A 27940-nucleotide genomic window follows, 5' to 3' on the forward strand; every position below is an offset into this window, starting at 1 on the left:
TGTGATTGGATTTTTAAGACGAGGCGACACAAACTAACAGACATTGCCAATCGAAGGTCAATCTCAGAGCAGAAGACTTTCAAGATGGCGCAGGCAATATTTGAAGTATTGGAAGGTATGAATGTTTTGTTAACAGTCGTATTTACGACTCTAAATATGATGATCACCTCAGAGAAATTCAGTGTGCAGGAGCATTTTGACATGTGTTAAACTGATTAAAAGGCATTAACTGTGTGTATATATATATTTTTTAAAAACAAAAAAACAACCAGATCAGTCCGCAGAGGAGAGATTGAGTTTAGTTGTAAACAAACCAAGGAATTGTGGTCAGGCTTCTTGGCCATCCTCGTAAATAAAGTGGTTCCGACATCATTGAAGACAGACAGTATGAAGATACGGACCCTATTTTGTAAAACGACGTGCATATTATTTGCTTGCAGGCCTTTTCGATGAACATGGCTGTGGTACAAAGTGTTCGTTTTACACAAACGTGAATGAAATAAACATTCCCAAAACATACGCCGTTTGACAAAATTCGATATACCCATTTAGTTTCCTTATTCTACTCTTCCGATTAAGGCATGGACAACCAGACAGTGATGGCAGTCCAGTCTCTGTTGGATGGACAAGGCGGGGTCCCTGATCCAAACAGTCAGAGTGTTTCTGGGGTATCTACCATTCAGTCGATGGGTATGTAGACAAAATGCAGACGGACATGTAGCAAAGTTCTGTTTATTTGCATCATTACTGAAGGAGCCAGTGTCACTCCATTTTTACTGCTGGCAACTCAAATGACTGACTGTCACTTAATAGACACATGCACTAATTAACTGAAGCCTTTCTTTTGACAATTGTGCTTGTGCGCCATGTATAATGTATACCTTTTTTTTATATATATATATAGTTTTTTTTAAAGTTATAGTTTAGGGTTATTTTGCAGATGAATTTTAGAAGCAAACTGATCCCAGGTTAGTGCTTGTTTGGTGTCGTCATCTATCATTTCTGAGAATGAAAAAAAATCATTTGAGATCAGAAGGTAACATTAAATGAATAATTTAAAAGAAATCCTAATAGGAAGCAATGATGGAGATTATATGTGGCAATTGCAGGCCTGTTACTGTTCAGTGTTATTGAAACCGTGTGCTTCAAAGCTCCATCTTTTTCCTACAGATGATGAGGATGTGTTTCTGTGTGGAAAATGCAAGAAACAATTTAATTCTTTGCCCGCCTTCATGACACACAAGCGCGAACAGTGCCAGTCGAGTGCACCATCACTGTCAACGGTGTCCTTGGCATCGACCATTGCATACACACCTGTTCCATCCATCAGTTCTGGACCTCAGACTTCTGCCAATAGACAGGTATTGAAAGTTCTGGTTATTATAACAAACGACTAATGGATTGAAAAGGTTGATGTTACTTTGCAGTTAGTTTCTCACACATAGAACAAAAGCTTGGAGGAAGCTCATAAATTTACAGTTGATAGAAAAAAAAATAGTGATGGTAAAAATACGCAAAACAAAAACACAAAACAAAAATTCTATTATATATTATTCTATTACTAATATCTTTGTCGTATAAATATGCACACCCTTAAATTAATACTTTTTCTACAGTTTCAACCCTATTAGAACATGAAATAGATTCACTTTAAATGATGGCAGGTGTGTAATGACTACTAGTTAAACTGACTTTCAATGTGATTGTTAATTCTGAACACAACCATCCTCCCCCCATTTAATTTTATTTATATAGTGCCTGTTATGATCAAGATCTTCTGTAGGTCCTTTATAGAAAGCCAGAGCCTTAACCCCCAAGCAAGCAGGAGGAAGAAACCTCAAGCAAGATGGGAGAAACCTTTATCCAGCTTGGTAAAGGAGGAGGAAAAGCCCTTTGAGGCTGCTGTCATGTTCTCTGGCTATGATGGAGCTTGGCCTCTAAGCCTTGTAAATCAAATATTTTGAAGTATATTCTGGATTTTATGGCCAGTCATTTTCACACATGCCCAGCTTTGAGAGGCTCTGCACACTTATGCAACCAAATACACTTGACACCACTTAAAGAGTTCAGTTTGTTTTCCCATTTAATTGTTGATCTTCACATTAAAGGTGGAAAGGGTTGTGACATGATTGTTCTTGGTCTCATTTTTGACATCACATGTTGGCTTTTTATATCCTTCACCGTCACTGTTATAATGATTTGGTTTCTCTGCCCCATTATTAACATCACTGAGAAACCGATTTTAGACTTTTGAGAATAAACATAGTATCAAAGTCTCACTTTTATAATAATAAAAACATTTTTACGACTTTAAACATTAGTTTGGTTTCCATTGATATCCATTGATTGGTTCCATTCCATTTTATAGCTTGGACATTACCCGTGACAACATAAAATGAATCTACAGTGGCCCTGTGTTTAGTCTGAATACAATTTTTCATCGCTTTACAGCACTGTTGTGATGTGTTGGCTGATATACAGTTTGGTATTGTTTCATACATCAGGTGTCCACCTACATCACGGTCCCTCCCTCTCCTCTGACACACACTCTTGTCCAGGGCAACGTGCTGGTCAGCGATGACGTACTCATGTCAGCCATCTCTGCTTTCACCTCCATCGACCAGCCTATGGCTGCCATGCAGACACCTATACAGGTATTAAAGTCATATTAAACAAAATCCGTCAAATTGTAAAAGATGCTATGTAAGTCGGATTGAATTGAATGTCTCAATTTTGGTGAATACATGAAGATAATCATGCGGGTTGTTTGATTTACTCACGTAGGTTTTATGTGTTGCAGAGTAACCTGAGCATGCACACAGCTGGCATTTCTTATCTTCAGCACCATCAAAACCACCACCCCCATCACCACCAGCAGCAGCAGCAGCAGCAGCAGCAGCAGCAATCGTCTCACCCCATGCCGTCTGGACAGACAGCAGCACACACGCTACCAGCTGGACCACCGGCCCAGCAGCCGCTTTCTTCACAAGTTCCAGTGAGCCACAGCAACTCAGTGGTCCAGGTGTACAGCGCTCTGCCCCACATGGCTGGGGGTGGTGGCGCGGGGGGTGGGAGCGGGGTTGGAGAGATTCACACCCTTGGTCTGCAACAGTTTCATCCTGTACTAGTAAGTAAAGCCTAGTGTTTGTTGACCATGCTCAGTAGATGAATGTAATATAGTACACTGGGATATTGTCTCATTCAGGTACCCAGTCAGTGCGTGGAAAGTCAGTCGTTCACCACTCCGCCTGTCTACAGCCCTGGAAAGCAGTGCACTAAGACAAAGATCTGCAGTGTCACAAACAGCCTGACAGAACTGGGTGACTTTGAGAAGGTCATCATTCCCAAACGACAGAGGAATAATAAAAAAAGTCCAGATGGCTCTACGGGTAATGAGACAAGAATTACGTCATTTAAACCTTTTGATTCATTCTTGAAAGAACTTAAAATTAAATGTGCATGCATAGGGGGTTGATAATTCCATTAATATTGACTTGATCATTTTTACCCAGCAGAGCAACTCAAAGGAAAAGTTCCAAAGCTTAAGTGTAATTACTGCGACAAAGTCTTCTCAAAAAACTTTGACCTTCAACAGCACATACGGAGGTGAGTTAACATGCCGTTATATATAAATTAGCCTCTCCAGGAATCCACAGTTGCACAGACTTTCAATTACATCAAACAGTTTGGGGAGTTTCACCAATTTAAGCATTGGACATTTCTGCTCCAAACTAACGTGTTTGTTTGCTGAAACCCCCCAAAAGACCAAGCTGTGAAATGCCGGTGGGACTCATTCACAGTTCACTCCTAAGTCACAACTTGAAAATTCTATTTCTCCATCAGTCACACAGGAGAGAAACCATTTCAGTGCATCGTCTGTGGCCGACCATTTGCCCAAAAGTCCAATGTAAAGAAACACATGCAGACGCACAAGGTCAATAAACACAGTTTGATATATTTCCACATGACGCTGATCGCTGAGTTTGTTGCCACGAGAGTCTGTGGTGGCTTGATAATGTTGCACGTTATTGGCTGTTAAAGGTGTGGCCGATGGGGGTGGCTAGCACGGTGGCGAGATTACCAATCACAATGAAAGTTGTGCCGATGTCCTCCAATGAGGAGGAAGGAGGAAGGAAACAGCCGCAGCAGGGCGACGTGGAGGGGGAGACACAGCAGCAGAACACTCCAACACAAAGAGAAGAGGAGACCGCTCACACAGGTAACAATATCTGGTCGGCGTTAAACATTCAGATGTACCGGTAGTTGTTCTGTCCTTCACGGAGTTAAGTGCACTATAGACGTTCCAGCGGAGTGTGAGGACAGTGCGACAGGGACCGATCCAGAGGGCAGCCAAGAGGAGCCGATACGTAATGAGCACCCTCCTGTCCAAATGGAGTCCATCCAGAGTCACCCAGGCCAAGCTAACACCAAACAGATAGTTGTGATTGACAGCTCCTACCAGTGCCAGTTCTGTGCCAGCAAATTTAAAACCTACTTCCAGCTTAAGTCTCACCTGACCCAGCACAAAGGCGAGCAGGTGAGCACAAAGTGAAGATTGTCATTATAAAACTGTGCCTGAATAGGCAAATCTATTATCATAACTAAGGAAATCATTATTCAGAGCTATAAATCTGGATAAAAAACTGGAAAAAACAAGGAAATAATACAATTCAATTTTTGATTATGGATTGGTTTGAGAGGTCATGACACAGTGAGATGATTACATTTCTGTATGTTTCTCTCTTTAAAATGACACTAACTATCATGGCGCTCTCAGGGTTCAATGTTCTCACCAGCTATCCTCATTCATCAGTCACGATATTTTTAATCTAATTTCTTTACCATCTATGTATTATGTCATTATGTTCCAATGGAATGTTTTATTGGATGAAACGTAAAATTCAAACACTTTTTTCCCCATCCGTACGCACGTATTACTGCGGATTAAACTCAGGGAATTCTATTCTTTTCCTTGCAGGTTTATAAGTGTGTGTTGAAGTCATGCTCCCAGACTTTCCAGAAGTTGGATCAGTTTCTGGAGCACATCAGAACGCACCAGGAGCAGCTGACCTACCGCTGCCACCTCTGTGGAAAAATGTTCCCCTCTTTGTTTGAACTGGGGATCCACCAGTACTCGCACTCCTTCTGCCCACAGCCGAACACACGCAAGGAAACCAGCATCTACAGGTGAACCCCGTCACTCTCACATATGGAGCACTGGCAAAAAAACAGCCCATAAAGGGCGCTCTAGAAACACACCGTAAACACAATGCATGCACCTTCCAGGGTCCAGAAATTGTTGATTTCTTTTTTTTTGTTTAAAATGTTTATATCACCCACAGAATATTCATATGATGGTTGAAAAATATCTTTTTCGGTTGACGGCAGGTGTGTGAAGTGTCAGAGCAGATACTCTACCCAGGAGGCTCTGGAACAGCATCTACTCACGGCCTCACACAACTTTCCCTGCCCACACTGTCAAAAGGTACAGAAGTACACACCAGATGCACAAAATTTACACAATTTATGACCCATGACCCATGTTAAGGATAGCAAATATATGTTCTTTAACGTGGGGCCATGGAAATAATGTGTGTTTTAGGGCATTTAGGCACACTGATTCTGTAAGGTGGTGATGTTGTGAAAGTAAAGAATGCATAGTTACACCATGGGACACACTAGAGCCCACAAATATAACCTGATATAATAATAATAATTCTAAAAGAATCCAAATCTCTTTTCTTTCTAATATCAGGTCTTTCCATGCGAGAGATATTTCAGACGCCACCTCCCCACTCATGGCATTGGTGGCAGGTTCAAGTGTCAGATCTGCAAGAAGGGTTTTAAGACTGAACACTACCTCAAACTGCACATCCGCATTCACTCAGGTCTGATACAAAGTAGCTGTGTTTTATCTGGTTTTGTCTGTCTGTGCTGCCTTTCCTCTATTCTTGCTTCTCCAGCAGTATTTTTCCATGATTCCTTCACCATCTATCTTTATTCCAGCTGTGTGAGGTGATGCTGGTTGTGTTTTCCAGGTGAAAAGCCATACAAGTGCAGTCTCTGTGAGGCAACGTTCAACAGGAAGGACAAAGTGAAGCGACACATGCTCATTCATGAACCCTTTAAGAAATACAAGTGTCCCTTTAGGTGAGGAAGAAAATGCCAGATTAGCTTACAAAAAGTCTTGGAATGTATGAATGGTTCCATCTCCTTTTAATGTGTTTGATTTGGTGTAGAATTGAGTAGTTTAACAGTCATGGCACATGCCGTTTTACTCCCACAGAAAATGGCGAGGTGAGCAATGAGTGGTTTTTGTATTTTATTTCCAAAGTACAGGTTTTCCATCTGGTCATTGCAGAAAGACAAAGATGAGCCAAATGTCTTTACACATTTGTTACAATGCCATCAAGTAGGGGAGGGCAATCTAGTCCTATTAGAGCCAGAATCCAACAGGATTTTCTGTCCTACCAGGCAGGTTTTTATCTGTTGCATAAAGTTGTGCACCTCTTTTTGTGGAAATTAGGGTCAGCCTGTCGTAACTGGCCTTTTTAACGGCAACCATAATAAGCTGACTTTAATTGTGCCTCATCTTCTGTTTTTCCTTTATTAGGACCCATGTAGGTTGCACCAAAGAATTCAACAGACCTGACAAACTTAAGGCTCACATCCTATCACATTCTGGTGAGTAGTTTCTCTCTCCATTTCTTTCCAAAAATGTAACCCTAAATATAGGTACTCATTCATTTTATTATCCCATAGTTGGGAAAAATAGCTTCTGATAGGAGGAGCGCATACATTTCTCCAAAGTGCGTGTGTGATGCACTTCTGAATATATAAGCTGAAGAGTCTGAAACCCAAAACATTTGCTGATTCTGCTCTTTTTTTAAATGTGTCTAAGTCAGTGTGAAGTTTTTCATTTTTAAAACGAAGGAGAATCACTATATGATTTGTGTGAAAAGTCCCGGGTCGGTGTGATGTATTCTCAATGGGTCATTATTTACATTATGATTTGCATTTGTTTGTTTATTTGTTCATGAAGTCCTCTTTTCTGCAGGTATCAAACCCTACAAGTGTTTCTTTTGTCAGAAGGCGTTCAGCCGGAGAGCTCACATGGTTGAGCATCAGCAGTCCCACACGGACGACTACCGCTTCAGATGCTCCACATGCAACAAGGGCTTCAGCAGACAGAGTTATTACAGAGACCACAAATGTCCCACTGCTGGGGACAGGACAGGAGCTGCAGGACAGACTGGAGAGGTGGAGGAGGATGAGGATGAGGACATATTAACACTAACCGGAGAGGAGAAAAATGGAGAGGATGATGGGACGAGAAGGGGGTTAACAAGGACAGGGAAAAGATCGGGCTGTAATGGAGAGGATGGAGAGAAAGACGGGACTGCAGGAGACGTCAGCGATCAGATGGGACTGCACAGAGACGAGCAGGAAGAGGAAGGGGAAGACCGAAGGACTGAGGAAGGCAGACAGGCTGCACTGTCCATTGCCAGAGCTGAAGGACAGGTGAAATAAAAAGCAGCGCCAAGGGGATTAAAATGCCATTTTCCTCCAGATGGTTTCTATCTATAACGTAGCTGACTGGAACCTTGGGGGGAACAATGAAATAAACAGGCACCATGCTAACAGGAAAGGATTATCTTTGGGAAATTCTTTCCTGGACACGTATTTAAAATAAATACTCAGTCTGGGAAATTTATCCATATTGTTTTAAATTAAAACATCGTTTAAAGTCTAAGCACTACTTTTCCTGATGCATATTTTATATTTCACAATAAAATTTATGCTTTTTTATGCATGCGTAAAGTGAGTTGGCATATACCTGTAGTTTCAACTACTGACGGACTAGGGCCAATGGCAAAAACTTTCTGTACATCATGGCCCCTGGAAATATGCATTAGTGGAAGGATTTTGAGTGCTTCCATCCACGTAGGTGCTATATTGACACCTACCTGGGCATTGTTAAGTCTGTCCACACCTGTTCATGGTAGCCACATTGGGTGACTGCTGTGGCTTTATTCAGCACATTAATGCAAAGCAAAGCAAAAATGCTGCAGAAATAGCCAATTCCATGGCTCTATGGAGGCCACAGCTTTCAGTTTACAGGACTTTAAGGTGATACTGCCAATACTGACATCACTCCTTATCCATGCCCTTATGGGCCAGGTTTGTTTAAGCAACAAAAGGGAACCAGACACTAAGTGGCAAGTGTTCAAAATGTTATGCCTGATCAGTTTAGGACTTCAGTTACTTCACGGTAGAGTTTCTCTTGTTGAGTGACCTCTAAATGGTTTAAAATCAGGTCTGGTTGTTCACACTGAAGGACCCAAAGACACGCTTTGAATTTCATTTATTAAGGTGGTATTTTCTATATTACACATTGCAAATTAAAAGAAAAGAAAATAGTGTCCATAAACCTCTTATTAAAACCTCTTTTACAAAAGAAAATCTGTTATTCACATCATTTACAATCTGTTTTTCATGTACAGGAGTACGACGGCAGAAGAACAAAAGATCTTTTATTTACATATTTTCTCGCCCACCGTGTCTCCAGGACTTTCTTTTTACGATACACCCAAAACAAAATTAAAACACTTGGCATTAAGGGTAATGAAAAAGCAGATAGGCAACTTAACCAAATCACCTTGTTGCCATTATACATTCTTTATATCACACTAAATGTGTCTCAGTAGTAAGAACCATGGAAACAGGGATCATCAGCTAATGATGCAGCTTCCTCTCAGCATTAAGCTCACCACAGTCCAGGCTACCAATTTGACCGTGAAGCCTTTTTGGTCGATGATCTGCGCTGTCATCAAGGTGCTAAAAAAGGTCTGAGGTTGAAACCTGAATGCTAACGTCAAACTAAACGTTGAAACAAAGAGCCAACAATGAATAACAGAAGACTAGAGGCTTCAACAGATGACCAACAAGAGGAAGGTTTTTTTTTTTTTTTTTTTTTTTAACTTTTCTTTAAGGTGCTGTGCTTTGACTGGCGGACAACACTTAGCTTATGTTCATTTGTTGTTTTAACTTGGACAACCGAAACTTGCTGTTCATTACAATGTACAGAAGGATTTGCAGTTTTAATATGAGCACCTTTCAAGTAGGTACATGAATCCATGATTGATGTGGTGGTAAGATAAATTATTATAACCTAAATCCCAGTGGAATCAACGGAAGACGCAGACCCTGTGTTCTCTACAAAGGATGTAATATTCTGCGTGGAAATCTTATGTGCTGCTTTATCTCCACACTTTGAACGTCATATTGTCAAAATATTATATATTTTGACAGTTGTCAAATTTCTGATTTTATTTTTTTCACATTGATTCTGTGGTTTGTGAACCAATACCTTAGGCAACATTGTTCTTCTACTTTGGTAAACAAGGCCATTATGAGGAGAATTATACTAAAGTAATCTTCGAAGCCAAGATTGAGCTCAACGTTTGCATTTCCCACATGGCTGTGTGGAAAGAGACCCTATAAAACTAGGATCATTCCTTCCTGCTAACTACATTCCCCATATCCCACCATGTTAAATAACACTCAGTGAATTACAGGAACCACAAATCACTTTTTCCCAAACGCAAAAGCAAATGAACAAAAAGAAAGTACAATTACTTCTGTTAGAGTCGTGTTAGTGTCTTAAAGCCACATGCTACAGTTCATTTCCAGGCATTTTTTTTTATCCATGAGGGGATATTCAACTGATTATATGATCAAAGATGTGGATGTTGCTTCACAGCAATGACACTTGCCCTCATTTTAGAAATCAGTCTAAATCTGAGATGCAGTGTAAAAGAAATCAGGTGATTTAAGGCAGAAAAGCACGGCAAATTATCTGTACCGGTACTTTAAAAATGGACATGGAGTGATTATTTCATGACGATCTGCTCCGATACTCCGAATTGTATCTGCAGAGTTTTCAAGGTTTTCCAAGTTATAATTTACAATATCTGAATCGAAAATGCGTAAAACAGCACAAAATGTCATCAAGAGTAACAGTGCCATACGTAGGTAATTACATTGACTCACTGATTACTCTAAATTTAAAAATAGTTTTGTTGTTGCTGCAAACCAATCCTTTATTGGTATGGGAGTGCTGGAGGATCATAGGTGCAACCTTGAGGCTTTTATTTTTACAGATATGAGTGTAGGAAGAAAAGAGTACTGCAATCCCATGAAAAACAGATGTAATGGAGGATGAGTTTGTTAAAGATCCCATGCATAATTTGCTGTACATTCGAGACTGGGACAGCTTTTGTGTTTCGCTTTAAGAGAATGCAACACTTTATGTAGACCTCAGGCTTTAACATGAGATGCACACGTGTGCATGGTAGACAGAAATCCCTCCTCTTCCAACATGCAGGCCACAGTCTCACAAACGCGTATATGTGTGTGTGTGTGTGTGTGTGTGTGTGTGTGTGTGTGTGAGTGAGTGCATTAGCACCATTGAATGAAAACACTAGGCCTTTACTCAACAGGCTCCCTGATTTCAACACTGGTGTTCTTTTATCCTTCAATCAAAAAAAATAAAAATAAAAAACTGCTGAGGGTTTCTGTCACTCCTGTCCAAAGCCTTCGGTTTCCTCAATCGCAAACATCAACTTTTCTTTCAGTTGCTCGTAGCTCTTGTATGGTGGCAAATCCAGTCTGTTAAAACTGGGAAAGTAAAGAAAAAGAAAAAAAATTATAAACACACAACAAATGATCTTATCATCAAATCTCTTTCAGTAATATATGAAATACTGGAAAATCCTGATTAATTTTGCCTTCTATCTATAAGTTGGTTTAGTCGCTACATTTAAATGGTCATAGCATAATCGCCATATCTCAATCAGAGATGGGGTAATGAAGACATCTACGTATTTGGAGCAAACTTTTGGACCCTCAGCGCTGGGATTTATCCACCTGCTTTCCAAAAGGAAATATCTTTATGACGTTCTATAATATAAGGTCGCTTTGTCAAGCTCCTCAGGCGTTAGTCCAGTTAAATAAGTACATCATACAAGCTTTAATCAGTTTGCTCATTTGTGATTGGCACAAACGTACCATGTGTGACTCCGAGGGAGCCAATTTTCTTTTCCCACCTTCTCAATACAGAACTTCTGGGGACCATTGCTTCCTGTAACACAAAGCACAATGAGGTGGAGCTACGATCACCACAGCTGGTACATAAAGCCCGGAAATACAAATTTACATATTAATTGTCTACAGTATTACCTAATCAGTTTTAAAAGTAAAAAAAAATCTGATTGCCATTCCAAATTTTGATTGGCACAATGGGGCCCACTTTTATTTTGAATCATCTGTTTTGAAGAAGTAATGTAAGCAAAGAACTGAGAAGTCAGGTAATTATCACAACCTTGTATGACCGGACTGTTTCTGAAGCATTCTCCTTTCCTTTGTTATGTACTTATCATGTGATCCAGGAGGTAAACAAATCTTGCATACACCAGCTAACTGAATGATGAGGAAGTATTTTAGTGTGGACAAATAGAAGATAAAATGCTAGGAAAAGGGAAGGTGTATGTGAGAATATAGCTAATGTAAAAATAATGATCCATAATAATGACGCTGCTGTAATTACCCATGAGGTCAGCAAAGCCTCCTACAGGCAGACGACAGGTACCGCTGACAAACTGCAGCAACCGCATCCTCTTCTCGTTGTCCATCTCCTTGATAAACTGCAGGGGAAAGTAACACACTCTTGGAATAATGGCCAAACATCACAAGAAGTTCACATCCAATAAATGTTACGGTGGAACTTTGATGCGCCTGGACTGGCTGTTGGAGGAGGTGGGTTTTTGTTGGCATAATTCATCACATTCAGTTCAATAGTTTTATGAATGTTTGGCACCAGAGCATACTGAAGGGGTTTATAAAATCAATAGCCTTAACCCTATGATAATCTTAACCATGTCATTTCCTCTTGCTCCGGAATAATTCATTAAACCGTGGGAACATGCTGTTTACGTGTTTCAAACTATTTTTATTCAAACAAAAAAGTCTTTAATTGGTATGTAATGAGCCGATATGATACACATATCAATATGCTGGTGTCAGCACACTGACCTGCCAGAACCACATGATCTGCTTGCTGTTTCGAGCATAGTGTCTGTAAATCGTGTTCCTCTGCCAATCTGTCAGATCGATCTCCTGCATTCCACAAAGCATCACCTGCACAAAACCAGGCCAAACATTTTAACAGTGTTTTGTCGGGTTACAGCACAGCTTCCAACCCATATGTGAGACGTGCTTTCTGTGCACCAAGCGTCGAATTAACAATTAGAGTTGGTGGTTTGATAATACCTCTAGTTCTTTAGCATCAAAGTACTGCAGGTACTGCTGAGGGAGGACTTCATTGAAGCCTTCAAAGAACGCTTGTGTCTGCTCCTCCACTCCTCTGGACAGCCTCCACTCTGCTACCAGCCTGCAAACACCCATTCAGAAGCACAAATGAAAGAAAAGCAACACTAACGCTTCCACTTCTGCTCTCATTCTGAAGGATCAACACTGAGGACTTGACAGACATAAAAGATTCCACACTGCAAGTCTTTTATATTTGAATCAATCTATAACTCAGACTCTTCTCACAGCATGCTGCTGTCAACACTATTCAGACTGACTCATCAGACTACTATGCTGTTGCGATACTTACGTGTACAAAACCATAACACTCCTTGTACAAACCCTTCAGTTCGATTCTAGCTCACAATAAGTCCTTAAGTTCTATAATATACCACACTTGACTGTGTGGAAAAAAATATTTTCAGTGTAATGCATAACCTCATGCAAATGATATGTTTTACAGAACAACAATGCTATCTAATCTACAAAAACCCACTTGATGTACTCCTCCTTGTTTTCCTCAGTGACTTGAATGTCTCCCCCTCCTGGTTTCAGTTCATGGGTGGTGATTTCCCCTAAGATGTCTTTGTCAACAGAGAAGAACATTTCCAGGTCACACTCCTCAATGTTGTTATCCCTATGGAGTGGCAAAAAATTGTTAACACATTGACACATTTATTAGAAAATTAATAAGATGATATTTTGTTTCTATTTATAAGAACTGTGTGTGTGTGTGTGTGTGTATGTATTTATTTACCGAATGTTGATATGTTATGTTGTTTATTAAAGACATTTTGACTGGAGGTTTTAATAGGTGGCACAAAGGTAACCACACACAAATATGTCCAGTAAAATGTGTAGGACTTAATATCGATTTCATCTTATTTCTATGGTTTGTAAAAAATTGGAATTTAAAGTTCAACAACTGTCAATACGTGTACAGTATTTATTTATGTTTTCCATGCATGATTCATATGGTCAATGTGTTTAGAATGAATACAAGTAAAGTAAAATACCACATTCTTGCAGTTCTACACTCACTTGATCCACATGAGGGAGTTGTAAAACTCCGGGTCTATTGACTCCAGGTCTTTGAGGGCCAACGGCTTGTTCAGGATGCGCTTGTAAAATGGTAGTGAGAAACCGGTGTCTATGAACTTTCCATGGAAAAGAGCCTGTGTGACAGAAACCAAGACCATGTTGAAGATGATTTGATGTGTTCACAACACACGTTTTCTGCCATACTGTGAAAGAGACATTCAGTTAAAACTAACCATGGCAATGAAGCGCCCTATGAACTTAAAATACTTGAGATGGTCTGGGTTGATGTAGGATGCAGGGTTGATTTGCAGACAGTAGTTATCTTTACCGGCATATTCAAAGAGGCAATACATGGGGTTCAAAACCTCGTGAGAGAGTAGGAAGAACCACTCCCTAGAAGAGAACACACAACAAAGCGTTTAGAACATTGGCATTTATATATATGTAAATTGAATTTTTGTTGTTTAATTTGAATCATTCAGTTCTTACAATATAAAATTCACTTCTTAAAATTCAATTTCAATTTACTGTGATAAACATCCAGGTAGTTGAGGACGATCAATCCACAACAGATAAGAAGAACTCTTCAGCCAATCAGTACTGAAGTTTTTGAACTTGTATAAATTCATATTATGAGGGAAAAAAGTCCTCATTTTACAAGAATAAGCTCATAATATTTTAAGCACTTTTTATGGAGAGAGACAGTTGTTAAAATGAGGGCCACAGAACATTTTCTGAAGTTGTACCTTTCATACCACAGTACCACAATATAATTTATACATATAATTTTTGACCTTTATATGTTTCTAAACTCACTGAAGTGATAAGGAAATGCTTAACAGAATGAATGGTGCTGCCATTGTAGCCTGAGCATGGTCCCACAGCTGTAACTGCACTAAATAACTTTCCGGTCGGAACACCATGGTCCTGGTACACAACACACCCTCTAAGCTACAGACACAGAGCTCAGGTCTGATCTTCCTGCTCCTCTCATTCACACACAAGCACCCCGAGCAGGTCTACCCTCCAGAGCTGGAGCTCTGGAGGTTTGCTCAGCACCGTGAATGGCAACAGTGATGGTACCGGCACAGGAATTACATTTTACAAGGATTTTTTCTGTGAGAACAATATTGGTTAGATACACCCTTCAAAGAATTTTAAATAGTGTAAGTAACCAGTGTTCTTATCTTCGATTTCCTTCTCAAATAATTGAACTATGAGATGGTATTTCCCCTTCATTTGTTGAGATATTAAGGTGAATTGCTTTACTTTTCAAACAGCTGCAAAGGGGTGCATTCTACAGCCCAGCACTGGTACAAGTACTGCTTATGGTGGTAATGGTGTAATCACTGTTGCTGGTAATGGTGCCAAGCAATAGCTCCAGAGATCAAGGTGGTGCTGATTGTCTTGTAGTGTTTCTGCACCAGTTACTCTTCCTCAACTATCCAGATGTCTGTCACAGTAAATTGAAATTGAATTTTAAGAACAGAATTTGAATTCAAATTCAAATTATACTATTCAGATTTAGTTTTTCAATGCAAAGACCCAAATTAAACAATAAAAATTCAGTTTTTAATGTAATTGGCTATCCATATATAAACCATTCAAATTCAGTTTCTTTTCTTGAGGCATAGATTTCAGCCCATACAAATACTACAAATGTAAAATCTTGAGAATCACAGGATAGATAGGCACCAAATATTTAAGTGATTACAAATCACAGAAAATTACAAACAGCCATGTATAAATGTAATGTATAAATTTCCAAACTACAAAAAACAAACCTAGCGACACCTCCATAGTCAAGGCCTTCTTCTCCAGGGAAGATTATCCAGAGTCTTCGTCGTAGGTCTTGTGCATTGAAACTCATTATCTGCATCACAGAGGTTTTGTTTTATTCTTTTTTATTCTCAGCTGTCTCCATACTCATATCAACTACACCAAATATATGAATTATTACGTCCCTGTGATTTTCTGTGCACGAGACAGTTACAAAAAACATTCTGTGTATGCATGTGTGTGTTTAACACTAATTCAACACCAGGAAGACTTCAAATGTTATCAGTGAGTTCTGTTTGCAGGCCACCCTACCTGCTGGAAGGAGTCCTCAAACAGTGTTTTTCTGGACACTGTGATTTTGATGTGTTGAGGAAGTGAGAGTTGCTAGACAAAAATAGAAGAAAGAAAAACATTGGTTATATTAGCTGTGACTGATGCTGAATCATTAACATGGAAATCATATCTTTGCACGCATGTTAGTAACTTCTGCTTTATTGTTCTTCTCTGGTAGTGTGAAGTTAGGTGATTAACTACTTAAAGATACTTTATAAACATACAAAGTCTGTCAACTGGTGTGTCGGCTTTTTTGATAAAATACGGTAACTTGTAAATCTCATTTTCCACCACGTTTGCTCATTGAGAAAACGTCAGTTTGGTCATGGATGCACATTGTTTTGGTTTTTTTTGTTTTGTTTTTCAAAATGTGAGTGCAACATGATTATATGAAAACTAATGTTGCAAAACATGGAATTACAAGAATTGGGAGTCTGGAACATTCGGGTTACCACTGTCAAGGACAAAACAATCTGATGATGGACAGCAGGTGTTAGTTGCTGAAAAGGTCTCCCAATCCTCTCCTCTCCTCTCCTCTCCTCTCCTCTCCTCTCCTCTCCTCTCCTCTCCTCTCCTCTCCTCTCCTCTCCTCTCCTCTCCTCTCCTCTCCTCTCCTCTCCTCTCCTCTCCTCTCCTCTCCTCTCCTCTCCTCTCCTCTCCTCTCCTCTCCTCTCCTCTCCTCTCCTCTCCTCTCCTCTCCTCTCTCTACCCAGCCACCAATCAGCAGGAGGGTCCCCCTACATGAGCCTGGTCCGGCTCAAGGTTTCTTCCTGTTAAGGGGAGTTTTCCTTGCCACTGTTGCTTGTCTGGGGTTAGGCCCTGGGATTCTGGAAAGCACCTTGAAATAATTTTGATTGTAAAAGACGCTATATAAATAAAGATTGATTTGATTTGATTTAATCACACTGATTAGCCGCAGGTGTGGTGACAGCCAGCACAAGTGATGGGTCAACCATGCCCCCAGTGGAAAAACAAAACAGCACACACAAAACACAGACCAAAAACAGGATCATAACAGTACCCCACTGTTAGAGTTGAAACAGAGCAACCCATTAAAACCCTGCGTTTCATTAAATTTTCAAAGTTATTGGGAAAAAAACTCTTACTTGGCACCAGAATCTAAAGTACTGCACTTTGGCCTTGAAGTCTCGTACATAGGTGATCTGAGGTCCATTTTCACTGTAAAAATAGGAATAATCTGTCATGAATTATTTTAACATTTTGAAACACATCAAAAACTTGTACGATAAATTAGCCACAGCTTTGAAAGCATCACATTTTAAAGCCACGGTGGAGTTAAACTCCACTGTGACAGTCTATCCTTAGTGAGACCCTGTCTGTGTCCATGTCCCCACAGGTCAGACTTGTCTTTCTATAATAATGACAATGCTGACAGCTCTGTGTACTGTATTACAATAAAAAGGTGATGATGCATATCTCAGCGCAGTGGCACACAGTAAAACTGCCACCGATTATTACAAAATGACAAAAGCTTTATTTCTGTTCTGCTACCTAATATCAATGTTTCAAGTCTTTTAAAATGCAGTTTCAGTACATAATTTGTCACAAGGCTGTTTAAACATTAAGGAATTTAACACCCTTAGAAGTTCGTCATCATTTGCCTTCTCGCTGTTGCATTTTCATCCACTGTCACCAAACCTGTTTTTCTACCGCTGGGAGCAATGCAGTAGATGTCATACCAAGCAGAAGGCAATAAAAACAAATGACTTCATTAGAAAAGCATGTAAGTACTAAATACACACTGCCTGGCCAGAACAAAGTCACCAACTCTAATAGATTGCAGGATCACCAGCATTCGCTGTGGCATTGTTTTAATAAGCTTCTGCAATGTCACAAGTTTTATTCCTGTCCAATGTTGCATTAACTTGTTACTAAGATATGTATTGATGAGGGGAGGGCCGGAGTCTCCAGCACATCCCAAAGACTCTCAATGGGGTTAAGGTCTTGACTCTGCGGTGTCCAATCTATGTGTGAAAATAATGTCTCATGCACACATAATGTTGCTGAATCTGGACCTGAACAATTGCAGCAACCCCAGATCATAGCAATACCCCCACAGTCTCATAGAGCAGGCACTGAGCATGATGGGTGCTTCACTTCATCTGCCTCTATTCTTACCCTGATGTGTCCATCACTTTTGAACAACATAAATCTGGACTCATCAGACCACGGGACCTTCTTCCATTGCTCCAGAGTCCAAACATTATGCTCCCTAGCATTTTTTTCCAATTAGCCTCACGGATTATTGGTTTTGTTAAGGCTACACAGCTGTTCAGTCCCAATCCCTTGAGTTCCTTTCACATTGTGCATGTGGAAATACTCCTACTTTCATAAAAAACATAACCCCAAGCTCTACTGTTGTTCTTCTATGATTTGTTTTAACCAAACTTTTAGCTGGTTTTGAAATGAAGCTACTTCTTGCATCAGTTGGGGTTAAATAACTTGTTGCCAGCCGAAAGATAATCACCCATGCAGTAATTATCCAATGGGAGGCTCTTACTTATTTGCTTAGTAAAATCCAGGTAAGCTACAAATACTGAGAGCTCTGAATAAAAAAAGTCAACAATATAGAAGAGGTTATAGAATAAATGTTAAATAAAAATATTCCCATGGTGTATTTAAAGACACCCTAAGTGGACACTGATATCGTAAATATTTGGCTTCTATTCCCCATGAATGCTCCTTTAGTGAACAATCAAATGGTGTGAGATTTTAATACCCTTTGCCTCTTAAATGATAACAACCTTCTCCATAAAATCATCCACAAGTTGCTGTTTTTCACCATCAGACTGCCTGATACTATTTGATGCAGAGACAAATATTTTGTCAGACTTTGGAGGAAATATTTAAAATGATGGTAGACCTACAGTGAGGATTTTCCAGTGCGAGGGTCAATGTACGTGGTTGTTCTCCTGTTGTGATCTACAAAGTATGGAATACCATCGACAGTGAACCTCATTTCCCACCCTTCTGGAAGTGGCTTTTCATTCAACAACCTAAGAAACAAATTCAAATTCTGGGTTAGGACAAACTAAAACTATACAGGAGCATTTGTGTCATTCAAATGGGGAAAATAATAAAAATACACACTAACCCCTGAGTCCGTGGGTCCTCCCACTGCGTAGCCCGTGTAGGGTGATGTACAAAATAAACTCTGCCATTAGGGTCTGTTCTCTTCTCTGGAGTAAGAATAAATTAGTGTATAAAAAAAAAAAAGGAAAAAAAATTAAGTGACCTCAAAAATTATGGTGTTCTTCTTTGTCTTCTTAGTTTGCACTAAACCATGTACATGTCTATTCCATATAGGTCACTTTAAGTCTCTTTACTAAAATCCTAAAAACATTCCCAAATCAAAATGTAATGAGAACTAGTACTGGTCAAACAGACTCACATCCATCTCGGAAAAGTGCATACATAGAAACCTTAGAGATCTTACCCCATCCGTGTGGCAGGGGTCCAAGGGGGTCAAACTCCTTATTCTGAGTGGCTGAGACTTGGTCCTGTAACTCCCCAAAACAATCTCAATTAAAAATGAGCCATTTAAAGAATAAATACATTTTAATTTGGACTGAACACATTAGTATGTTTTCATTTACTTGTCAAACAAAAAAACAATTACATCATTATAAAGAAAATCTCACCCCAAATATAAACCTCTGGTTAAACTGCTGCATGGCACCCTGCAGCTGGTTGCGCTGGTGCTGCCACTGCTCATAGTTGCGGACAGTCTCCATTGTGGGCCGCTGCCAAGTGGTGGTTCGTGTGATATGATCCACATAGTAGACACGTCCCATCTGGTCAACCCGACGTTCCCAGCTAAGAGATAAATGATAAATGAATACAAATTATATGTAATCTCTGACCATGTCACTTACCAAAACAATTTATCTGATAAAAAAAAAACACTGCACAACTCATTTATGGTAATGTGGTAATAAGAAAAGTAATACATGAAATAGCCACATAATTCCCTTGTTGAAATATGTGTAAAACACCATAAGACCCTTAATTATATACTGATTTCTAAACACCAATTATGTTTATATGTATAGCAAAACCCTGATGTGGATCAGACTATGCTCAAACTCTTATTCAAACACTGAATCCGTTTACATGCATATCTAAATTGGACAACACTTCTTGCTCAACTACATGAATAATTTATGCAAGTGGACTTTCTCTTGACAAAACAGCTCTCAGTTGTCTTCTTATGGGTTGAGTCAAGCCGCCTCCCTCTGCTAGGTGGCAATTGGCCCTGTTTTACTTTGCTGTTCTTGGGCCTCACAAGTTAACCTTTTACATCACACCACAGCAATCCATTAAGATCTTAGCCAGCGAGGTAGCAGCCCCAGCTAAAGCCACAGCTAAATCAGTAGCAGTGATGGACGAGTTTTTGGTTCAGTACTTGGTGTACTTTTTGTACACATGGCAGACTACAATGCTCTGCTCGCCCCAAATTCTTGTTTGAATAAAAGATTGTCAATAAAGTGAAAATGTAATGTAGAGCATAACTGCTGCAAAGACAGAGTATTCCTGACAGCATGTCAAACTCCACCGTCGAGAAAAGAACCGGTATTTCCAAAATATGTTGATAAACAAGTAAACTGGAATCTTCCAGTAGTTGCAGTTCAAAAGAAATATTTAATTAAAAGCTATGCACACAAATTAACTTGGGTTTCACTTTTGACACTTCCGATAGCTTCTTTAAACCTCTTGACTTCAGGCAGATAGTATTTTCCTATAAATGGTTTAGACCAATCTTGTAACAAGGACATCAAATCAAAACAACCAAACAACAATAACTGCCACCACATGATTTTAAAACAAAATTAAAGAAAAGACACTTGAGAAGATAGGTCAAAATAGCATGTGTTTACCCCGGGGGCAGTGGTTCAGGCCGTTCCCATGTTGTTCGTTTCTCCACATGATCAACATAATACACCCTTCCACCAGGATCTACTCTCTGCTCCCACCTACGTATATGATAAAAAAACATAATGGAATGGTATCAATGAGGTTAAGCACATGGTTTAATCATAGCAAAGTTTAAGAATAAATAATTCCTCCCTGACATTGTGTCACTGCTTTATCAATTGTATGATAGGTGTAAAGATAATTTACGTGATTACACTTAACTTGTTTATTATCGGAAAGTATCCTGAATGACTAAACAGACTTTTCCTCTGGGGACATTTGTTAGTAACATATTCTATTTCATGTCTATTAGACGGGCAAGACAGCTCACCCTGGGGGCAAAGGTCCAGTGTTGACAGCCGGAACTCTGGGAGGAACAACTGGATTAACACTGCTTGTAGGCTGTCTAGTTGAAGCGGTGCCAGAGCTGTTGGTTGATATAGAAGCTCTTTCTGAACCTGCCAATGGGCTCATTTCTGAAGCTGAAGCCGATGTCCGTGCAGGTGTGTCAGAACCTGACTGAGCATCACTTCCATCAGCTGATGCAGAGCCATTGCTAGATAATGCTGAGAAATAAACCAGATATTGAGGTTGACTTCTTTTTTTTTTATTAAATTAAGGCATGTTAGGATGATAGCTCATGAACTGGTACAAGTGGACGTGAAATGATGATAGTTCCTCTTAATCTAGTGATAAATGAGCTATATTATTAGATTCTAGTATGTACTAAAAGTACAAGTAAAGACCCACTACAGCGATGATAGAATAAAATATTAGTTCATTCCAATCTGACCTGGTGAAGAGGTGGGTCTTCGAGGGGTTGGAGGTGGTGGTCTGGAAGGCCTCGGAGGTCTGAGAGGCTTTGAGGGCCCTGATGACACAGATGGGGAGTTTGTGCTGTTCACTGATCTCCGACCACTAGGGGAAGACCTGTGCTCTACACCATCAACAGCTGGAGAGTTGTCTCGACTCTGCCTATGAAGAAGAAGAGAAAGAATAATGTTATATAGCACCTATATAAAAACTAAACACTGAAATACTCCAAAAAATTAAGAAGATACATCACTTTTTGATATGATCCCCATTTGGTTGTGATTCCCCATTTGATTTACCTACAGAGTAAAGAAAATGAATGAAGCAGCCATAAAAAGAAAATCAAAGATTTTTTAAATACTTTAACAGAAGTCAATCAATAAATTATGGGGAAAAACAACTATCTAGCAGTAGTGATAAGTTAACAGGCCTACAACTGGCCAGTTTATGCTTCTGTTACTTACAATGTTGATCAGCCTCAGCTGTAGCAAACATCTCAGGATCGATGGTCATTCCGTCCAAGCAGACGGACAGGTCACCCACTGCATCTGTCTGATCTCTGAGCTGTAAGGTCTGCACCACCTCGGAGACTACACAAATATAACACAATAAATCATATGTAACATTGGCCACCACAATGTATTCCACTTTCAATAACTTCTTAAGACTTAGAATACAGGTAAGCGTGAGCAGTAGGATATGTCAAGTGGCTTAAATCAAGTGCCTTTTTTATATTATCAATTTATTTTCTGAAAATGAATTTACACAAGGATCCCAATTGACAATAATTTAATTAAAAACCATACTGTTGATGCTAATATGATAATGCTATAAAACACATCAAAAAGAATGCAAATAAGCTCACTTTTCATGTCATTAGACTTCAGCGTGTCACTGACGTCCAGTGTGGCCATACCCAGCAACACATCTGACTTGAGGGTCTGATGGCTCCAGACACGAAACACCAGTTTGCTGAAGGGAGTAACGATTCTGTTGGAAACACGGGGTTGTTAAACTCAAATTTAGATGACAAAAAGTGGTATCCTTTTGTTTTTCTTCATTGTGATTTAGACGGCATTGTACTAAATGGAACTAACATGCAGAAACTAAAGTTGCTACTCATGGACAATGAATGTCTATAACTGTCACTGTGGCCCCATTTAGGCAGTCCTGTCAGCAACACCAAGAAAAGCAAAACATGATTTGTGGGTGCATGGTGGGTGATCCGATTACATCCTATAGTAAACACAAGTTAGGTAACTTGGGTCTAGCAAGCCACATGGGTTTAAGAAAGCTTGCAGCAGAAAACAATATGGTGCAAAGGCTAAAATTAAGCTGACATCTGATGTGTGAATATGTGAAGTGTTTTGAGTTGAGCTGAGCGAGTGTAACCGCATATGTTTCAAAACAGGAATCCTGAAACATATCCAGGCACTCCCTCACAGCAACTTGACATTTTGCTACGAGGTGCCAAATGCATGGGTGTTTCAATTCTTATCTAGTTTTAAATTATATACAACTAATCAATGTTCTATAATGCAGCAAAACGGCTTCTGCACAAAATAAGTTCAGATGACACAGCTGGAAAGAAAATGACTGCGTTTGATTGAGATAATGTTATGCAGACTATTGAATGCCATCAGAAGAAGGAATATTTGCAGATTTGTTTCAGAAACACCTCCCAGTTTTCTGATGAGATTCAATGCCCACAGTGAGCAATCATTTTAAACACTTGTTATGTGAAACACTAATCACTTCTCTCTCTTTTCTTGACCAGTATATCCCTTCAGGGTCAAGGGGACTGTAAATCTACTATCCCAGCTGCCTATGGGCGATCATTTGGGGAGTTCAGTACCTTGCTCAAGGGTACCTCTGCAGAGTCCCTGCAGGTGTCCTGGCACCTCCACCTGGTGCCAAAACACCCACAGACTGAGCTACTGCCACCCACACTTTCTAACTATATGAAATATTAGCAACAACCGCATTAACAGCCATTATTATTTATTACACATGACTGTCAATTTTATATCTTGAAGCTCAAGTCTAATTTATCAAGCAGCATCAATAGTAAGAACCATACTCTGCTTGTTCAGGTTATTAAAAAAAATCTAAACCCTAAAGCTGAACTTAATCTATAAACGGTGCATATCATAAAGTGTCTTTACTTTTTTGTTTATCATTTGCATTTTTGTAAAAGATATGCTAACATATAAAACTATCAGAGAGTCAAATTTGGGGTACTATTCTACTGTGATAATTGTTTTGACATTTATCCAACAGGAAACTCCTCTAGGATCGTAGCAAAGTTAATGCTACTCCAAACTTTTAGCATGCATACAGACCATTGAAAAGGACCTCACATGGGTGTAGTTGGAACATCATAAATGTGCTGACATGTCATATCTGTGTTGTAATCACAGCCAAACTTTGACTCACACAGTGAGAGGTTGCTTCCATTTTGGACTGTGGGTGTTGTTGCATTTCTCAGTTTTCTTCGACTGGCCATCGACTATAACTTCCACATAAGGACTGGGACCAAACCAGTTTTTCTTGTTCTCTTTTAGTTTTGCTGATATTACTGAAACAAGGAGATACGGAGAAGTATGGAAGACTGTCAGTTCTATCAGTGCAGTAGAAACAGGAAAAACTGGAAGAGGAACATTAAAAGCTGTGTATTACATTCAGTACTACACCCAAAGTAGTGGAATATAAGAGAAAACTGCTGCCAATGAAGAAAAATAAAACTGCTGATAGTAGCAGTATTTTTAAATGTAAATCCTGCTACTTTAAAAAAATTATTCTGGAAACTTACAATGTGTTACTGTGTTGTGTTACCATGAATTCTAAAACATACCAATAATTTGTAGCTGTGCCTTCATAGGGTGACCATTGGAAGTGCTTGCTTGGGTGACTCCACTGGCCATGACATAGGGCTGGAATGAAAGCCTGAAATCCAAAGACCACAAAGTTATGGTGTTGACCAATTATTATCTGCTGCTGCAGATATACAAAGTACACGAGATATAAAACGCTTTACAATTAACACTAGATTAAACTTGTTCGTATGAAGTGGTCAAGAGGATCAGCCGGCAGTCACTTTTTTCTATATTGTGTTACTGAAAAAGTCAATCACATAAAAATATAATTACAAAAAAAGGTCAAAAATGTACTTACAGTAACAAACTATTTCACTGTCAGAGGTTTACACTCATAGTATTTGGTCTTAGTGCCTATAAATAGCTAAATTTGGGTCAAACATGCCAGATAACCACATTTCCCAATAAGTTTTGGAATTTTAGTCCATTACTCCAGGCCTCCTTGCTTTCATTGTTTTTCAGATTTCAGTTGGAATAACGGTTCTTAGTGTGCTGCCCTTTCCATCCAAACATATGAGACAGTCTGGTCAAACTGCATGATCTTGTGCTGCATCCAACCGGGAGATATTTCTCCTTTTCAATGTCACTTTTTCACACCTTCTGTGTAAAAATATGATCATCTAAAATAGGAAATACCTCTTTTTGTTATGATTTTGCTTTAAGGATGAACCAGACCTTAATCTAATTTTAAACAAATTAAGATTTATGTAAGATGTCATGTTGATCGTAAAAGAGAGCACGTCATATATTTATATTAGACAATCCATTCAGATGATAAATCTTTAACATTTAAAATAAACACAATAACTGGGTAAGTACATGTCAACTTCTGCCTATAGAAAAAGTGGTCAAATGAAGTGGTTAATTTCACTTTAAGGATTAAACTTTAATCATGTAATGCACAAATGGGAGATTAACCAACCAGAAATAAGGAAAACAATGAACTATAACATAAAAACTGTTGGGTAAAGTAATTGAGACCTGTTTTATAATCTTCCAAGTTCAACGTAAGCAAAAGATCATGTCAAACAAGATTTCCTGAATGTTAAAGCTCGTTGTCAGATGTAAAACACTGATGTAAAACACCTATATAGAGCCACAGAACATAGGCTATAAACAGTGGCCCGCAAAAGATACTTTTTACTCTGTTTTGGATGTCTAAACATCCATTATGCCAGTTTAGTACCAAGAATGGATCATTTTATTTCTTCTTGAGGGACCAAATCTTCCTACACTAAGAAACTAGAGAATTGTTCTGAATAATAATGATGAATTCATCAGAAGCTACAACAGAATTAGAATGAGAATATGGAAACAATTAATGAAGAAAACATACAGGAAAACCTTGTGGTCTCACAACCTTCGAAGAAAAAATTCTGTTGTCATCACACATAAATAATACACACTATCTCTTCCTCTCTGCATATATCAGACCAGGAGAAATCTGGGAACTCCTTGGTAAACTTTCACTACATTCTCTCTGTCAATAATTAATTGCAACTGCTGACGTTGCAATCGTGCAAGCAGGCTAACCACATTTTGTAAATGTGAGGATTCATTTCATGAATAATAAACTTGTGAACAATGTGGCTTATTTTGCACTGAAATATCATCAGCAGACCTCCACAGTATAAAAGAATGTAAAATTATTGCTAAAATCAATTAACATTTATTACAAAATAAAGAAATTTCAATACTTATCATCTCAATGTCACAATGGGGGAAGGAAAAAAAAAAAAAACACTTGTCCAAGGGTCATTATGGCAACGTAATTAAAGGAACTGAATTTTGCAACACGTTAATTCTTTGGCCAGGTAAAAGAAATGTGATTAATATTTTACAAAGTGACAAAGCGCAGTATCATCAAGAGTACTTTTGATCACTAGATGCAATCAAAATAACCGCAAAACATGTATATTATCACGATGGATATATCTATTATCGTGCATGAATTAAACAATATTCAATTTGCATGACAATGAGAGACCAAAACATTATGTCAAATACTGCTTCATTTACTGCTCTCACAACTAACAAATAAATTATAGTTTGGTTCTGTGCTTGGTTATACACATTACAGAATTACTAAAATGAATGTCATCATTAATTATGTGATCATTACAAACTTGTGCCCTTCTGTAACCGGGGCGGTAAACAGACTCCAATCCTGGTCAGCAACTATACGAGTTGGACAGAACAATCGTGGAGGACAGGCCAAGAGAACTGACTGCTATCTAGTTGGGAAAGACGGACGAAAACAAATCAAGCCATTATCACTTTAGAGAAATGTATTACAGGGATAAAAGTGTAAATGCAAAACGTCTGCTCAATAATAAGGGAAGTGCGTACTTCACAGTGACGAAGTTTTTACAGTCCTTTAACGGTGCTTCACCGAATGTGCTGCTTAAATATTTCTTGCATTGGAATAATTTGGGAGAAACAAACACATTATAGTCCTTTTTTCCCATGAACTTTTATGTGACTACTGAACAAACTGGCATACTATGTATGGAATGACGTGTGGAACGGTTGGAATGGTTGCTAATGTTTTTGTTAAGTGATGCACTTAATTTCGCTTAACCACTCTTAACAACAGGATACTTATAGTTACATGAAGTTGGGAACACCCTCCCTAAAAATATATATTTATATATATATATATATATATATATATATATATATGAAGTTTGGAAATAAATATTTTTTTAAATAGATGAGGACAGTAGGGGAAACTGTGGATTTGCTAAGCTAATAAATACTGCTAAGATTAGCACACAATTTTGTTCAATAGCCCGGATAAGCAAAAATAACAGTATGTCTCCGGTGGAATACAAAATGTCTTCAATAGATGACACGTTCCACTGGTACTTTACTCAGAAACTACGGTGAAATAGCAACAGGAGTCGCTGGGTACGTGTTGAATGCCAGTAGCCCACGGCTTCTGACAGCCGCCTGACACCCCTCCCGAGCTAATTACTAGCCTATTAGCTTGTATCGTCGTGGGTGGTAGTAAATCTCGAATCCCTGGGACTGTGATACGTTCATATCCACTTATTTAACAACTAAAAGTTGGCTTTTATCGCTTACCCGCGTCGGAAGGGAGGCCACGCAGTGTATGTGTTAAAGCTGAGAAGCGAAGTTCCACCTCTCGGTTAGGAGGATGTCCAGGTTTCGGTCGGAGCCGTCACTACCCGATCATTCCCGGCTTCCCGGCTGTACTGCACATGCGCGAAGGGGACCTACATGTCAAAGTTAGGTTACCGCTGATATGCCTAAAAATAATATTTATTTTACTCGTAATAAACAATTTCATACCATTTCTATTATCTATCCACCTGTCATCACTTAGTTTAGGTTTATTTTATATTATCTTTGAAATAACATTTAAAACTCTTACCAAATAGCCAAAGTGCAGCCTCGCAGAGATCTGTTGTTTCTAAGTCACATGCAACTAAAGGCACTGATTTTTGACTCATGTCACTTATTTTTGGTTTTATGCAAATTGCGCGAAAGCGTCATAAGTTTATTCAGCATCTGTTCCATAGTGTTCCCTCTGAACAGCAGATGGCGTCGATGCACTTCGCTGCAAAATAACTGCACTGTAATTCAAACGATTCATTAATTGGTCCTGTTAATCGGGGCGCCAACACATGCAATGAAGAGCCACAATGGTACACACATCGAAGAGAAGTAGTAAGAGGTCCAAAATTTTGCGGTACTCATGCTGCAACAAAGTATAAAGACGGATGGTTAAAAATGATTTTACAGTATGTTAAAAATGTGAATAAAATTGC

At 39.1% G+C, this 27940-nt stretch overlaps 2 protein-coding genes across 4 annotated transcripts; one reads left to right on the forward strand and one right to left on the reverse strand.

Moving 5' to 3' along the window:
- Positions 1 to 50: 50 nt before the first annotated feature.
- Positions 51 to 8444, forward strand: znf341 (zinc finger protein 341). Of its 3 annotated transcripts, none has more exons than XM_029833609.1 (16): positions 51 to 115; positions 580 to 690; positions 1171 to 1361; positions 2505 to 2654; positions 2801 to 3127; positions 3206 to 3389; positions 3513 to 3606; positions 3844 to 3934; positions 4042 to 4219; positions 4299 to 4537; positions 4979 to 5187; positions 5389 to 5485; positions 5756 to 5888; positions 6039 to 6150; positions 6614 to 6684; positions 7058 to 8444. In XM_029833609.1, exons 1-16 carry the CDS (start codon positions 85 to 87, stop codon positions 7528 to 7530), a joined length of 2691 nt encoding a protein of 896 aa, XP_029689469.1. In that variant the 5' UTR covers positions 51 to 84; the 3' UTR covers positions 7531 to 8444. The 3 variants fall into 3 exon arrangements, with proteins under 3 accessions (XP_029689469.1, XP_029689470.1, XP_029689471.1); XM_029833610.1 differs by having other exon boundaries at positions 3516 to 3606; XM_029833611.1 differs by having other exon boundaries at positions 2559 to 2654.
- itchb (itchy E3 ubiquitin protein ligase b) lies at positions 8351 to 27385 on the reverse strand. Its single transcript, XM_011621721.2, has 24 exons — positions 27234 to 27385; positions 24125 to 24216; positions 23707 to 23848; positions 22136 to 22260; positions 21735 to 21860; positions 21524 to 21569; positions 21251 to 21432; positions 20789 to 21023; positions 20421 to 20516; positions 19185 to 19359; positions 18980 to 19043; positions 18638 to 18722; positions 18411 to 18539; positions 16629 to 16701; positions 15502 to 15573; positions 15195 to 15283; positions 13644 to 13803; positions 13411 to 13544; positions 12866 to 13006; positions 12331 to 12451; positions 12094 to 12198; positions 11609 to 11705; positions 11071 to 11143; positions 8351 to 10680 (listed from the first exon to the last, which is right to left on the reverse strand). Exons 2-24 carry the CDS (start codon positions 24192 to 24194, stop codon positions 10581 to 10583), a joined length of 2640 nt encoding a protein of 879 aa, XP_011620023.1. The 5' UTR covers positions 24195 to 24216; positions 27234 to 27385; the 3' UTR covers positions 8351 to 10580.
- Between the last annotated feature and the right edge of the window lie 555 nt (positions 27386 to 27940).

Source organism: Takifugu rubripes, chromosome 3 (assembly GCF_901000725.2).
Source record: "Takifugu rubripes chromosome 3, fTakRub1.2, whole genome shotgun sequence".
Lineage (NCBI taxonomy): Eukaryota > Metazoa > Chordata > Actinopteri > Tetraodontiformes > Tetraodontidae > Takifugu > Takifugu rubripes.

Excerpts from the sequence above, each read along its gene's own strand:
- znf341 (XM_029833609.1), top strand. The coding sequence starts at position 85 with ATGGCGCAGGCAATATTTGAAGTATTGGAAG. Across the intron at positions 691-1,170 it reads ATCTACCATTCAGTCGATGG|ATGATGAGGATGTGTTTCTG; the intron begins GTATGTAGACAA and ends TTTTTCCTACAG. Across the intron at positions 5,889-6,038 it reads GCACATCCGCATTCACTCAG|GTGAAAAGCCATACAAGTGC; the intron begins GTCTGATACAAA and ends TGTGTTTTCCAG.
- itchb (XM_011621721.2), bottom strand. The coding sequence starts at position 24,194 with ATGGCCAGTGGAGTCACCCAAGCAAGCACTTCCAATGGTCACCCTATG. Across the intron at positions 23,849-24,124 it reads GGCACAGCTACAAATTATTG|TAATATCAGCAAAACTAAAA; the intron begins GTATGTTTTAGA and ends TCCTTGTTTCAG. Across the intron at positions 18,540-18,637 it reads GAGGACCCACGGACTCAGGG|GTTGTTGAATGAAAAGCCAC; the intron begins GTTAGTGTGTAT and ends TTTGTTTCTTAG.